General features: G+C 44.5%; 1 protein-coding gene across 4 annotated transcripts in view; it reads right to left on the bottom strand.

The window, feature by feature from the left end:
* Positions 1 to 14,891, bottom strand: part of myocd (myocardin) — a 32,425-nt gene extending 17,534 nt beyond the window's left edge. For all 4 annotated transcript variants that reach the window (XM_023993275.2, XM_023993277.2, XM_070444915.1 and 1 more), the window contains exons 1-2: positions 14,526 to 14,891; positions 8,288 to 8,353 (exon numbers count right to left, since the gene is read on the bottom strand). In XM_023993275.2, coding sequence (XP_023849043.1) covers positions 8,288 to 8,353; positions 14,526 to 14,580 — 121 coding nt within the window. In that variant the 5' untranslated portion in view covers positions 14,581 to 14,891. The remainder of the gene's footprint in view (positions 1 to 8,287; positions 8,354 to 14,525) is intronic.
* Between the last annotated feature and the right edge of the window lie 1,434 nt (positions 14,892 to 16,325).

Genomic DNA, 16,325 nt, shown 5'->3' with positions numbered 1-16,325 from the left:
TTGAAACCCCCGGTTCTCAGTGTCCACCTTCCGTTTTGCCATTTTTGATGGGTATCTGAAAGTTAATTTTACTGTGATGCTGACGACTGCTGTGCCAATAAATATTGAAATGAAGCAGCCTACTGCTCGGTGCGTCACCGTTGCATTGTGGGAAATGTAGTATTGGTGCGTGTAAAAGATCTGCGGGCTGCCGGCTTGCTGCGGTCTGCGGGCCGGTTCTAATAATAAATCAAGATCATCCCAGGGGCCGTAAAAAACCTTCTCGCGGGCCGGATGTGGCCCGCGGGCCTTGACTCTGACATATGTGGTCTAGGGGAATGATATTCTTGTGCACCAGCTCCATGGGGCCAGGTCTCAGGGCCAGTTTGTCATTGAGGTTGTCTGCCAGGCGGGCTCTCTTCAGCCTCAGCTGAGCCTCCACAGACGATACGTCCCCCTCCGGGTCTACATATACACAGCAAGCAAAGCCACACTATTAACTCCCTTGACTATTCATGTTTTTGTATATGAGTTGATTAAGGCCAGTTGGGCTCCTCATCTGAATCTCCAGTGGCAAAACATCCACTGACGACTTATACGTGTCTTGGTCCGAGCCCTGTTCCAAGCAGTTCTCCCAAAATTGCAGCCCTAATGCCTAAGTGTCAGAGCTGGTGAGCTGGCTGGTGCCAGGTGCTCATAAAAGGTCAACATTGAATCCTTTTCCTCCCCTCATGGAAGGTAGACAGACTTCCTCCACTGGATAAATAAATGGGGTTAGAGATAATTAAAAGGGATATAGTGATATGGGTAAGACTGCCTTGCACACACACTGCCCATTAATCCTATACAAATAATCCTGGGTTGGGTTGGCCCAATATCCATTCTTCTCTTACAGTAGGATGGATAACCTGAGCTAGCTTGATTAAACCACCGAGAGAAATAGTAACAGCACTTATTTGGTCAAATCTTTCATCGATGGCTGAAATCTGGACTATGTGCCGGGAAACAATTGAATGGAATGATATTAATTATATTTCATTGGCTCCTTTTAATTAAGAACTATTGCTGTCTCATTAAGAATTGATAGAACATTTTAAAACAACAGTTATACGCTTACATCTGCCGAGCCACAGAGTCATCATTTTGTACAGACTACAAATTATAGCTACATCTATATAGTCCAGAGTATGGCTATTGGTTACAATCACTGATCAATATCCTTTCCAAATATAGAAACTACTGGACTACTTTAAGAGTTAATGACCTTCATGAGTGAATATCCAAATACATGCCTAAAAGACAAAAAGTGAAGATAGAAAAGAACACAGCAAAATCTGATCGGTAAAATGAACAAATGTGCATGTGTCTGCTCAAACGGTCAGAAACAGACTCATACCACAGAGGGTGGTATGAGGGCCCGACATCCACAGGTGGGGGTTGTACTTACAGCCCAACAACGTGCAGGACGTTTGGCATTTGCCAGAGAACACCAAGATTGGCAAATTCGCCACTGGTGAAAGCAGGTTCACACTGAGCACATGAGCACATGTGACAGACGTGACAGAGTCTGCAGATGCCGTGGAGAACGTTCTGCTGCCTGCAACATCCTCCAGCATGACCGGTTTGGCGGTGGGTCAGTCATGGTGTGGGGTGGCATTTCTTTGTGGGGCCGCACTGCCCTCCATGTGCTCGCCAGAGGTAGCCTGACTGCCCTTAGGTACCGAGATGAGATCCTCAGAGCCCTTGTGAGACCATATGCTGACACATGCACATTTGTGGCCTGCTCGAGGTCATTTTGCAGGGCTCTGGCAGTGCTCCTCCTTGCACAAAGGCGGAGGTAGCGGTCCTGCTGCTGGGTTGTTGCCCTCCTAGGCCTCCTCCACGTCTCCTGATGTACTGGCCTGTCTCCTGGTAGCGCCTCCATGCTCTGGACACCTACGCTGACAGACACAGCAAACCTTCTTGCCACAGCTCGCATTGATGTGCCATCCTGAATGAGCTGCACTACCTGAGCCACTTGTGTGGGTTGTAGACTCCGTCTCATGCTACCACTAGAGTGAGAGCACCGCCAGCATTCAAAAGTGACCAAAACATCAGCCAGGAAGCATAGGAACTGAGAAGTGGTCTGTGGTCACCACCTGCAGAATCACTCCTTTATTGGGGGTGTCTTGCTAATTGCCTATAATTTCCACCTTTTGTCTATTCCATTTGCACAACAGCATGTGAAATTTATTGTCAATCAGTGTTGCTTCCTAAGTGGACAGTTCGATTTCACAGAAGAGTGATTGACTTGGAGTTACATTGTGTTGTTTAAGTGTTCCCTTTATTTTTTTGAGCAGTGTATAAGGATCCCAATTAGCTGCTGCTAACGCAGCCGCTACTCTTCCTGGGGTCTGTCAAGGCTGTGGGTAACTGGTGAAAGGAGTCAGGCGCAGGAGAGCTGAGATGCATGGACAAGGTATTTAATACAAGATAACACCAGTATACACACAATACTATGGTGCGGGAAAAATACTGGTACCACAAAATAAACGGGCATAATCACAAAACCTGGCAACAATATACCAGGCGTCAGATACAGCCTTCACAATAAAACAAACACGCACACAAACATGGGGGAAACCAGAGGGTTAAATAATGAACATGTAATGAGGGAATTGAAACTCGGTGTGTAGAAAACAAAGACAAAACAAATGGAAAATGAAAAGTGGATCGGTGATGGCTCGAAGGCCGGTGACATCGACCGCCGAACGCCGCTCGAACAAGGAGAGGGACTGACTCCGGCGGAAGTCGTGACAGGGTCCACAAGATGATGCTGGCTTAAATAATACATTAATTTCAAATCAATTACACTAAGTGGTTGATCTTTATGTTTGCTGTCACAGTTTACAAGGTGTAAAAAATGTGATTTGTAGCTAGTACTTACACTATATATACACAAAAGTATGTGGACACACCTTCAATTTAGTCGATTCGGCTATTTCAGCCACAACCGTTGCTCACAGGTGTATAAAACAGAGCACACGGCAATGCAATCTCCATAGACAAACATTGGCAGTAGAATGGCCTTACTGAAGAGCTCAGTGACTTTCAACGTGTCACCGTCACAGGATGCCACCTTACCAACAAGTCAGTTTGTCAAATTTCTGCCCTGCTAGAGCTGCCCCGGTCAACTGTAAGTGCTGTTATTGTGAAATGGAAAAGTCTAGGAGCAACAACGGCTCAGCTGCCAAGTGGTAGGCCACACAAGCTCACAGAACGGGATCGCCAAAGGACTGAAGCGCGAAAAAATTATCTGTCCTCGGTTGCAACACTCACTACCGAGTTCCAAACTTCCTCTGGAAGCAACGTCAGCACAATAACTGTTTGTCGGGAGCTTCATGAAATGGGTTTCCATGGCCGAGCAGCCTCAGACAAGCCTAAGATCACCATGTGCAATGTCAAGCATTGGCTGGAGTGGTGTAAACTTCGCCGCCATTAGACTCTGGAGCAGTGGAAACGCTTTCTCTGGAGTGATGAATCATGCTTCACCGTCTGGCAGTCTGACGGACGAATTTGGGTTTGCCAGGAGAACGCTACATGCCCGAATGCATAGTGCCAACTGTAAAGTTGGGTGGAGGAGGAATAATGGGGAAGGCCCTTTCCTGTTTCCATGACAATGCCCCGGTGCAGAAAGCGAGGTCCATACAGATTTTTTTTTTCTTCGAGTTCAGTGTGGAAGAAATTGACTGGCCTGCACAGAGCCCTGACCTCAACCCCATCAAACACCTTTGYGATGAAATGGAACGCCTACTATAAGCCAGGCCTAACTGCCCAACATCAGTGCCAGACCTCACTAATGCTCTTGTCGCTGAATGGAAGCAAGTTCCCGCAGGAATGTTCCAACATCTAGTGGAAATCCTTCCCAGAAGAGTGGAGGCTGTTATAGCAGCAAAGGGGGAACCAACTCCATATTAATGCTCATGATTTTGGAATGAGATGTTCGACAAGCAGGTGTCCACATGTTTGTGGTCATGAATTGTAAGTCGTTTTCTGGCATTATTTGTCTTTTTACCTAAATATGCAAACACCATCAGATAGAATTCATAGCAAGCAGTGCTGGAATGACATTCCCTCTCATGGGATGGGCGGCAAAAAATAACTAACTGAAAGCAAGACCCGCAATAAGCCATGAATATGACCGCATTGAAGCATATGTCACTGTGCTTCTATGGCTATATGTACCATGCCACTGCCTACTTCATTTGTTCATTTAGCATACAAGTCAACACACCTATATTTTTAGCTTGAATTAGCTTTAAAACTGATTTTTTTTATCTTTGCCCCATGAAAAAAATTGTAGAATTGCATAATTGCAACAAATGTCTGGCTACACTACTGAGGTACACTTATGGTGTTCACTGGTACCGTTACAGCAAATTCTCCAGTGTTTAATCCACAGAGAGTGTTATATTTAACACGGGTTCATTGTCTATATGGGTCCACACTTTTCAGTGTTAAATTAGCAAACTGTTTAGTGTAAAGCCTTATTTGCATATTTCCCAGAGTGTCTTGCCTTTCAAGTGACTTGTAGAGTTACCACCCATGACTGTATTTGTTAGTGACAGAGATATAGTTGTTTCATTCATCCATTTTCAGTCCAATGGCCTTCACCTAGTGTGATCCTAAATTAATATGCTATCATGAAATTGTATTCTTTAATACAAAACAACACATAATTTATAAGGCCTTATTTTGAAGGCCTAGTTTAACCCTAATACAATGGCCTGAAACTCATGGTTTACAGGTCACATCAGGCCTGCAAGTCACATTATGCTGTGATGTGTAATTCCTATTGAAATCCAGCCAGAGTGGGGATATCCAACATTATGAATTTTTATTCACCCGGAATCTGCATTCAGAATGACTGCCGGGTTGGGAAGACTAAGATATGAGACTACTTAAAGCATTTAAATTGGAACAACCAGTTCAGTAACGGGTGCAATAAATCCAAGTAACATTGGATTAGTTTATAAAAATGTATGTTATTTATATTTCACTAGCGTAAGATTAATCAATCAATGTACATGCAAAAACATAGATATTGAAACAAACAATTCAAAAAATCAACCTGCAACAGACCATGCTGAGAAATATAATAATGATGGTCATGGTTGTGGTTTAACACTGGTTATTAACACCAACACTGGCATTATTTTACACCAATGAGTGTTCATTTAACACTTACAAAGTTAATTTAACAACTGAATCAACACTAGAAATGTTACACTGAAAATTCAATACTAGGTAACACTGGCCAATTTGACACTCTGACTGAACAACAGCATTTTTTAACAACATCTTAAAAAGCAACACCAGGGGGCATTCATAGTAACACAAAGTAACACCACATCAACACCAAAACTGTCCTCACCAGGATATGAACTGGCGATTTTGCTGTGAAGGAAGGCATTAAGAAAGGAAAGGTAGAAAGAAGGGAGGAAGGAAGGAAAGATGTATGAGTAATTGACTAGGGCCTTCTGTGTCCTTCCCTAGAGGATACAGGGATCACCTGCTGGCCTGGTCTGTCCTGGCCTGGTCTGTCCTGGCCTGGTCTGTCCTGGCCTGGTTTGTCCTGGCCTGGTCTGTCCTGGCATGGTTTGTCCTGGCCTGGTCTGTCCTGGAATGGTTTGTCCTGGCCTGGTCTGTCCTGGCATGGTCTGTCCTGGCATGGTTTGTCCTGGCCTGGTCTGTCCTGGCATGGTCTGTCCTGGCATGGTTTGTCCTGGCATGGTCTGTCCTGGCATGGTTTTGGTCCATGGCATGGTTTGTCTGGCAATGGTTTGTCCTGGGCATAGCAGTGGTCATGTTGCTAACCAGCACATGGGATGCGATGGTGAGATCACCGTCTGCTAATACACCATCTGCCCCGGCCTGTCACTCACTGTGTCCGCTTCCCTGACTCGCACATGATTCTAACCTGACATAAGGGCTGCAGAAGCTTTATAGAGATGCATGAAGACTACATAAAAGTATCTCCAGCACAACACAGCTACTTCATATCAATCTCCACGTAATATAAAGTCTGCACAAAAACATATAACAACACTCTTTGTGACATTAGAGCTGCAGATTACATCACTCTCCAAATGCAAACATTTAAGCACTGTCCAGACACTGATAACAACACAGCAGGGCATTAGCGTTTTTACACAGCTCTCCAGACTATTATCTTTATAGAAACATACCTTGTGGTATGAGTCAGTCTACTTTACAGTTGGCACCAAGTTAAAAATCCTAAAGCTAAACTAAAACCCACTATTTACTTTCTGTCTAATTTAAACCTCACTTCAGATCCCAACCTATGTGCAGTATATGGTGCTATTAACGCAGTAGAATAAACTATACAGTACTAATCATAGTTTTTCCATTGGCCCTATGGAATAAAGAAAAAGTACCATCTAGGGAAATGGAGATTTGTGGTGAAACGACACACTTATCGTGTTAGAGGAGTAGAGGACTAGAGTGTGTGTGTGTGTGTGTGTGTATGTGGACCCTTCCTTCTCTGCCAACCACACGTCATATTGAAAGGCAGTGTCTCACTCTCTTTCTGTGTGTGTGTGTGTGTTGTGGTGTGTGTGTGTGTGTGTGTGTGTTGTGTGTGTGTGTGTGTGTGTGTGGTGTGTGTGTGTGTGGGTGTGTGGTGTGTGTGTGTGTGTGTGTTGTGTGTGTGTGTGTGTGTGTGGTGTGTTGTGCGTGCGTGTGCAAGTGTGTGCAATGTGTGGACTCTTCCTCAGCCAGCCACAAGCCAGAGAGCCCTGAGAGGCCGAAGCAGCACTCTGGGATTCTATAAACACCAGATGTTCCCTGGGTAATATAATACACACACTACGCCGTGTCCATCTCACACACACACACACATGCACACACTTGTGCACACAATACTGATAATGGTATTCTGTCAAAAATGATTGACATTGAAAAACAATATTATTAAAAATGAGCCTTATTTACATAATAAAACTGCACAGAATGAGAAATCACATTCTCTCTCCACACTGTGAGAGGCTTGGATTTGACTGCCCAGTCCCCTGTCCTGTGGAAGGATAATACATTGTGTGTGTGTGTGCAACCAGTGGTAAGTGTGCGAGGGAACGGAATCCAGAGGCCCAGCATGGCCTATCAGTTTCTGGGAGTCTGCCGGAGATAAAGCAGCTAGGGGAAACGTGATTGGTCGACAGGGCAAATACTATTTCAGAAGAATTTTTCGATTGGCCGTTTATCTGCTGATTGTATGCGAGAGGTCCGCAGTACACATGGAAAGGGTTTTTGAAGATTTCTCTGAGTGCCGTCTATTAACCCACATTCATGGCAGCCCCCCCCCCCCCCCCCACATACACACACACACACACACACACAAACACACACACATAGTGTGGCAGTGCTAGGCCTCTGGATTGAATTCCCCTGCACACACACTTACCACTGGTTATCTCACTGCTGGAGCCCCAGTGAAACGAATGTCAAACCGTGCCAGAGAGATAGCATTCAACAACCCTCCCTACTACACTACAACCCCTAACCCCAGCCTGCAGCCGGTTTAATAATACTCAGACAAGTGCACTCACACAGGCTACCCTCTGGACTGTATAGTGGAGATGACTCGTGACTGGCTTCTCTCACAGACATTAGCCAGTTTGTAATATAGCCCTACTTTTATGAGCAGATGAAATATACCTGTTTTGTGGGTGTGTATGTGTGTGTGTGTGTGTGCCCCTTTCTACCTACCTGTCCTCCTGCCTGTCTGTCTGTCTGATACTCCCTTACTGTCTCACTGTGCAAGATGATTCACGGCTTCCACATAGATCACAGAGGTGATCATATATCCGCTATAACATATTATGGGTTAGAGGTTTAGATCCTAGATCAGCTTAAACATTGTGTTATCAGGATAGATGGGTCTCTGGTACAGTGTTAAGGACTACGTTTGTGTTATCATGAGGTAGTGCGTCGGCTCGTAGAAGCGAGGCCCATGTAGCGTGTCGTGTTTCATTGCCGTTGTCAGTTGCAAGTTAAATCTCTCTCTTTTTCTCTCGCTCTTTCTCTCTCACTCTCTCTAGTATGCAGTACATGGTGTCACACACACTTATGGTGGTGTGTGTGTGTGTGTGTGTGTGTGTGTGTGTGTGTGTGTGTGTGTGTGTGTGTGTGTGTGTGTGTGTGTGTGTGTGTGCGTGTGCGTCGTGCGTGTGCGTGCGCGTGCGTGTGCTGTGCGTGTGTGTGTGTAACACAATGCGCATGACTTCATGTGTAAAAGAGTGTTACTCACGAGGCATGATGCCTTGGTCTGCAAGCTGCTCTCGAGTCCTCCTCTGCTGAAGTCTTAACTGCAGAACTACAGGGGGAGAGATGGAGAAGGGAGGGAGACAGAGAGATGAGGGAGGGAGGGAGGGAGACAGAGAGATGAGGGAGGGCAGAAAAGGGCGAGGGAAGGAGATACAGAGGAGGGGTAGAGAGACTGAGTATGCTACTAATGTCAGATGAGTACCATAGCAGCAGAGAAAGTATTGTTCTGTGACGGTTAGAGAATCGGGTTTGACAGTTTCATGAAGCAACATCAACAACGTTTCAGTGATAGAACACACCACTGTTTAAAAGTTCTCAAAGTTCTGATGCTCCCGTCCTCAAAACAAGCTTCATGCCAATCTCTCTGTGTGCCAATCTCTCTGTGTGCCAATCTCTCTGTGTGCCAATCTCTCTGTGCGGCAATGACGTAGAAGAGTTGCACAGACACACAAAACAAGGAAGAAATGGCACTGTGGGCTGACAAATATTTCTGTGAACAGGATGCAGGGAATGATGAACACAGCTCCTGGCCTTTAAACAGATCGGCTAGGCAGTGTGTGGTCTGTGAGGGCGTGCGTCTCTCCGTGTTCTGACAGACACACTGGTCCATAACCTCAGCTGGAGGGTCTCACAGTGGCACCCTCCAGCTGATATTGTGGTATGATGCGTTCTTTCTCTGTGGATCTACTGATTATCGTTGTGTTTCTCTTTAGGCTTATCACTCTTAGCTGCTCTGGGGTTGGAGTGGACCGCTGACTGGACAGAGCTGCTACGTAGGCTCAGAGATCTGTTTGATCAATTCGCCATGGGAACACTGTGACACATACCGAGCGATGTTTGAGGAGTGGTGGACACTACCGATTAAACGTTTTTGCTTGAGAGAATGCCAAGCGTGTGCAAAGCTGTCACCAAGGTAAAGGGAGGCTATTTGAAGAATCTAAAATCTAAAATCTTATTTTTGATTTGTTTAGCTTTTCTTTTTGGTTACTGCATGATTCCATATGTGTTATTTCATAGTTTTGATGTCTTCACTATTATTCTACAATGTAGAAAATAGTCAAATTAAAGAAAAACCTTTGAATGAAGTAGGTGTTCTAAGGTTTTGACCGGTTGTGGTGTGTGTGTGGTGTGTGTGTGTGTGTGTGTGTGTGTGTGTTTGTGGTGTGTGTGTGGTGTGGTGGTGGTGTTGTGTGTGTGTGTGTGTGGTGTGTGTGTGTGTGTGTGTGTGTGTTGTGTGTGTGGTGTGTGTGTTGTGTGTGTGTGTTGGTGTGTGTGTGGTGGTGTGTGTGTGTGTGTGTGTTGGTGTGTGGTGTGTGTGTGTGTGTTGGCTTTATCTCTCCTCCTCTCGGGCCATCTACTTCTGTTTCATAATGACACACACATTCTCTAAACATCTGGTTGAGTTTACATCCCTGAGCCGTGACCTCCTGACCTGTACCTCAGATGGCAAGAGCACAGCCATTCACTCTGGACTGGAACACTGTGACAAAGTATGTCACAGATAATGGTCAAGTCCAAGAGCAAACCATTTTTCAAGTATAGTAACCTTTCGAATCACTTGAATTCTCTCTTTAGCTCCTTCTTTTCTCTCTCTTCTGTCAAGAGGATCAGTAACCCACCGCACTGGATCCCAGCCAGGTGTTTAATACAATTATTCTTAACACCTTATGGATCTATAAATATCTGATTCAATATCTTATAAAACAGCTCATAAATAGCCCGGTCAATTGTTCAAAAAGGGCCCGTGTCCCATGTCAGGGAAGAGTCTGTTCACTGCCTCTGGTGATCTCAATTACTGGCATTAGCAATTACAATTGACTGTACAAAAATGTCTATCAGTCTACATCAAATCAAAATGATTCCTGGAGCCAAAAAGACACGGCAACACAGTCATAACAGACCATGGCACAGCGTTGTCAAAGCAGCTGCGATGCTCCTGAGAGGTCAAAGGGTATAGTTAAGGTTTTCCCCCTTCTAAAGGAGTTCCCCCCAAAACACGAAATAAAGACTAACCCTGAAGAACGTAAGTTTCTTCTTTTCCTGAGCATCTTAACTACACCTATTTCTTTAAACTGAGAGATGTCCTCTCCCTTCTCTTCTCTTCTCTCCTCTGTACTCTCTCCTCCTCCCTCTCTCCTCTCTATCTCTCCTCTCCTCTCCCTCCTCTCTCTCCCATCTCTTTCCCTCTCTCTCTCCCTCCTCTTCCGTTCTCTCTCTCTCTCTTCTCTCTCTCTCTCTCTCTCTCTCTTCTCCTCTCTCCTCCTCTCTTTCTATCTCTCGTCTCCTTTCCACTCTCCAATCCGCACACACGCTGCTCCGCTTCTCTCCTCCTTCTCGCTCTCTTTTCTCATTCTCTCTCCTCTGTCCTCATCTCGTCCTTTCCTCTCTCTCTATCTCCCTCATCTCTCGTCTCCTCTCTCTCTCTCTCTCTTCTCTCTCTCTTCTCTTCTTCTCTCTCTCTCTCTCTCTCTCTCTCTCTCGTCTTCCACACATTCACTCACAGTGCCAATAAACACACACCCTTCTGTTTCCACACACTGTTTAATTTATGGCATTAGGGCAAATCATTTTCAGATCCATCCTCACCCTGTCCTTTGTGATTCTTGGAAGTGTGGTGCCTGTCAGTGTGTAACAGAGTTGGCTCTGAGCTGAGTTATAGTTACTTCCCTGCTTTATATTACCACCAACTGGCCCTCTGAAATCCCACAGAGATAGCCCAGACACACCAACGCTACTGTTAATCACAACTCAATTCAGGGAGAGAGCTATAGAGATACAATACACCGTGTTTACGTAGGAAAGCTTGGTGTTCCAACTGCCAGGTCACAGTTGTAAATGAGAACTTGTTCTCAACTAGCCTACCTGGTTAAATAAAGGTGAAAAAATAAATAAAAATTACAACAAAATCATAAACATGCTAGATGGAAACTACTGGAACGTTGTATCAGGGTTTGTAACAAGGTTATGTTTATAACAGAACCTACCATTTATACTGCCATGAAACTCTCCAGAGGCAGCAGGCATGGACAAATGTAAAAATACAAATAATATCTAATTCAACACGTTGAGCCTAGATTTAGTGTTGACATAATATACAACTCCAACATCTCTGTCCTGCACAGTTATGCAATGCTAGTGAGAAGCGCGCGCGCATACGCACACACACACACACACACAGTATTATACAGCAAACCTTGTGGGGACACACAATTCAGTCCCATTCAAAATCCTATTTTCCCTAACGCCATACCGTAAACCTAACACGTACTCTTACCCTAACCTTAACCCTAAACCTAACCCTAGTTCCTAACTGTAACCCTAAACTAACCCTAGCTCTTAACCCTAACCCTAAACATAACCCTAGCTCCTAGCTCCTAACCCTAACCCTAAACCTAACCCTAGCTCCTATAACCTAACCATTAACGTAATTCTAACCCTAAAACTAATTCTAACATTAACCCTCAATCCCCTAGAAATAGCATTTGACCTCGTGGGGACTAACAAAATGTCCCCAGATGGCAAAAATGTTGTTCTTTTACTATAGTTAAACATATCCACGTCCCCTAGGACCCCTCTGAGATCCTTATCCCTCGCTGCTAGAATATCTTACCAGTAGTAGTTCCCATAGCGTACTGTTGTTGGTGTGAGCATGGAGCTGGCAGTAGTAGAGTTGGGAGTTTGATTCCAGCATAGGTCACTAAATAAATGTGTTAACTGCGTGTTCACAGCCTAACACAAGCACTTCTCTCCTTGACAGCCAACCAGCCAGGGACCGAGAACGTTTCAAATGTCATTTATTGTCCTGGCGACATCCATTTCCATTGACTGGCCAACTTACTTTAATAAACTGGAACTCCGAACACATAACATACATGAAAGGGCTGTAACGTTACATCACAAAACACCCACGTCACCAACTGTAATAACCTCAGCCAGGCTCTCTGTCTCTCTCTCTGTCTCTGTGACCCAGCATGTCAGACTAAACAGTCTCCCAACGGCAGCAGTGCAGTAATAACTGGTCTATCAGCCTAATGTGTGTTACACAGCAACACCAAAACACCAAATCCCTGAGCCGCTGCCGTGTGAAAGTCTCTCTCTCTGACCATACCACTACAATGACTTCAGCCCTAACATCTCGCTCTCTCCCCCCAGAGCCCAGAGGTCATTTCCCAGCGCGCGGTTGCTGGTCTAAACAACACAGAGGAAAAGCACAATTTAGCCTGCGATTGCTGGTAAGCAATTACCGCGCCGAGGGCAGAGAGATTGCACTGGAGTCAAATAAAGAGAGAGAAAGAGAGTTGGTAAAAGCCTTTCAAGTATTGTTGTTCCTTACGTTTTGTTCACAGTGAAATGAATCACTGGATAAAATGCTGGTTGACTGTAAACCGTGTGTATCAAACTGTGACTGAGCAGGACATGGAGAAAGTCCCAAGCATTCGAATAGCTGTCTCTGGCTGTCAGTGACATTCCCTTCAGAGAGGGGGCAGTATTGTTCACAGGACAGACATATACATAGAGACAAAGTTGAAAGATAAAGAGTAGACTGCATATACACGAGACATGGAGAGAAGAGAGAGAGATAGAGAGGGTTTTGTGTGTGTGTGTGTGTGTGTGTGTGTGTGTGTGTGTGTGTGTGTGTGTGTGTGTGTGTGNTATACTGTATTCTAGTCAAGGCCTATCCTATTTAATTATTGCTGTACATATACTATTCTTCAGATATACTACATATTCTATACATATCCATATACTGTCCATAGTGTCTATACATCCCATCACATATATACACTGAGTATACAAAACATTAGGAACACCATCCTAATATGGAGTTGCACCTCTCCCTTTTGCCCTCAGAACAGCCTCAATTTGTCAGGGCATGGACTCTACGTTCCAAAGGGATTCTGGCCCATGTTGACTCCAATGCTTCCCACAGTTGTGTCAAGTTGGCTGGATGTCCTTTGGGTGGTGGACCATTCTTGACACACACGGGAAACTGTTGAGTTTAAAAAAAAACAGCAGTGTTGCAGTTCTTGACAAATCGGTGCACCTGGCACCTACTACCATAATACTAGCATACTACTACTATACTACTACCATACCACTACATTACTACTACCATACTACTACCATACTACTACCATACGACTACTATACTACCACCATACTACTACTAAACTACTACTGTTCTACCACTATACTACTACTATACTACTGCCGTACTACTACTATACTACTGCCGTACTACTACTATACTACTACCATACCACTGCCATACTACTACTATACAACTGCCATACTACTACTATACTACCACCATACTACTACTATACTACTGCCATACTACTACCATACTACTACTATGCTACTACCATACTGCTACTATAATACCACCACGCTACTACTATACTACTACCAGACTACTGCCATGCTACTACTATACTACTACCAGACTACTGCCATGCTACTACTATACTACTACCATACTACTGCCATGCTACTACCATACTGCTACCATACTGCTACCATACTATGACCATACTACTACTACCATACTACTACTATACTACTACCATACTACTACTATACTACTACCATACCCTGTTCAAAGGCACTTCAATGTTTTGTCTTGCCCATTCACCCTCTGAATGGCACACAAACACAATTCATGTCTCAATGTTTAAAAATCTTTAACCTGTCTCCTCCCCTTCATCTACACTGATTGAAGTGGATTTAACAAGTGACATCAACAAGGGATCGTAGCTTTCACCTGGATTCACCTGGTCAGTCTATGTCATGGAAAGAGCAGGTGTTCTGAATGTTTTGTATACTCAGTATATACATTTGTACTCCGGACTCCGACATTGCTCATCCTAAATATCTTCATTCAATTATATTACTTTTTAGATTTGTGTGTATTGTTAGATATTACTGCACAGTTGGAGCTAGGAACACCCGCAATAACATCTGCGTTTGTGATTAATAACATTTGATAAGCAAAGCATGTACCTGTACTACTGTTCACTATAAATAAAATACAAGTACTAACAGTTGATGGACAAATGGCATTGAATTATTTATTTTTTTAATCAATGCAAGTGCAAACATTGTATCATAAGGAGAGGATGTTTATATAGTACATATCAACAAAGTGCCAGTCCAAGGGGTGGAACAAATACTTCTGATAGGTGAGTGGACATGAACACACACACATAATAGGATCTTACCTGATCTAAACTTGCTTCGTATCAGTATGGAGCGTTCAGAGCCCAGTAAAGTCATGATGCTAACTGTATGGTTCCAGTGTACAGGAGAGAAAAAGAGAACAGACGCACACACTTTCACTTTAATGCCCCTGGCCCTTCCTGGGACCGGAGACCGAGACCAGAGTTGGCCAAACGCTCGTCATCAACAACACAACAGCTATTACAAGAAAATAAGAAAAAATGGTGGTGTATCTCTCGTATCTCTTCACTCCTCTCTCCTCTTCTCTCTCTCTATTCTTTTCTCTCTCTCACTCCTTCTCTCTCCCTAGGGTAGCTGTGGGAGTCGGACAGTGAGGCAGACAGCCAGGCTTTGGTCCCATGTAGCTCTGAGCTCTGAGTCTCCACGCCAGAGAGAGTAAGTAGAGTGATATGCCCTCTGCTGGGAGGAGCTAACCACTGAGGCTTCCCATAGCCCCTCCCACAGTTCCCCTAACCCCTCCTCCAGTAGGTAATGATGTCCTCTGCACAGAGGGACTAGGAACTAAAGGTTCCAGTAGCTCCTCCTCCTAGGGAGAGGGAGCCAAGAGGACTCCAGGCTGGAGGGCTGGACTGGAGACTCCCCCAGACCTTCTGAATATGTTACTGCTCTGACACAGACATGCTCAGATACACACAGATACATAGACAAACAAGCTGATATACTGACTGTACACAGACACACAACCCCCACCCCAACAAAACATACACAATTCCTTTAGACTATCACACACGGGWGGAAAATAAAGCTTTTTAAAAATGGCACATTACCTGTGTCATAATGACTGACATCGATGTGTACAGTGTGAAGTAGTATGACTCTCTAGTCGATAATCAACAAGGCTTCCCTTCCTCCATCTCCCACATACCAGCCTAGCATTTGTCAGAGTTTCTGTTCTCTCTCAACACACACACCAGAGCTGTGAGCTGTGTGCCTGCTCTCCTCAGAGACTACATTAAAAGCTCCCTAACAACTGTTTTAAAGATCATTCAGGGCTAGTCTTACACATCTCTCAACACTCAACCCACTCACATCATCACTCACCTCTCCATTCCCAACTCCTCAAGGCCTCTTTCAGCTCAGATCAAATAAACTGACATTCAGCTACAAAACATACTTTACRATACTCAACTACACTCACAGAGGCCTTGCTTTGTGAGCTTTAGCTAAAGTCAGACACCTATAACATCTTAGTTCAATTCCACGTGGTCGTAGCTGGTGTCCATGGCTGCTGTTGGTCTGACAGGGCAGCAGGTGTTAGTGTGTGTGTTGTTTCAGAAGGCTACTGTTCTTCTCCCTGCAGATAAATAAGCCTTCACCGGCTACAGCTGGGAATGTGGCTGAACACTCCTGATGCCACTGTCACTGTGCCTTAGCCTTGGCTGTTCCCATCCCTGGGTCCTACAGTATCTGGCCTAATTCATACACAGCTGCAAGCTGCACACATCAAAACTATCCAAAGTAAAAAACACAGTGTCTGATAGAATACATCTCCTCACAATAAAACTCCTATAACCCCAGCTGAACARTGTACACAAAAGGCTACTTGGGTTTAATGACTAAGGAATTCATACATGCGAGCTAGACACACACACTTATTAATTTAAAACAATAAATGGCATTAAATTGAAAATCGTAGCTGCTGGCCATGGCTATGACGTGTGTTGGACTGGACTCTCATAGACTTACAATAGTAAAGTCAAATATTTATGTAAGGACTTCTTGGGCTGCAAATCCACTGGGTTCCCTTTGACAGTCCTGGGCACTCAGTGCCTTACATGCAC

This window comes from Salvelinus sp. IW2-2015, linkage group LG8 (genome assembly GCF_002910315.2).
Source record: "Salvelinus sp. IW2-2015 linkage group LG8, ASM291031v2, whole genome shotgun sequence".
Classification (NCBI taxonomy): domain Eukaryota; kingdom Metazoa; phylum Chordata; class Actinopteri; order Salmoniformes; family Salmonidae; genus Salvelinus; species Salvelinus sp. IW2-2015.
This window is presented reverse-complemented; position numbering and strand designations above follow the sequence as displayed.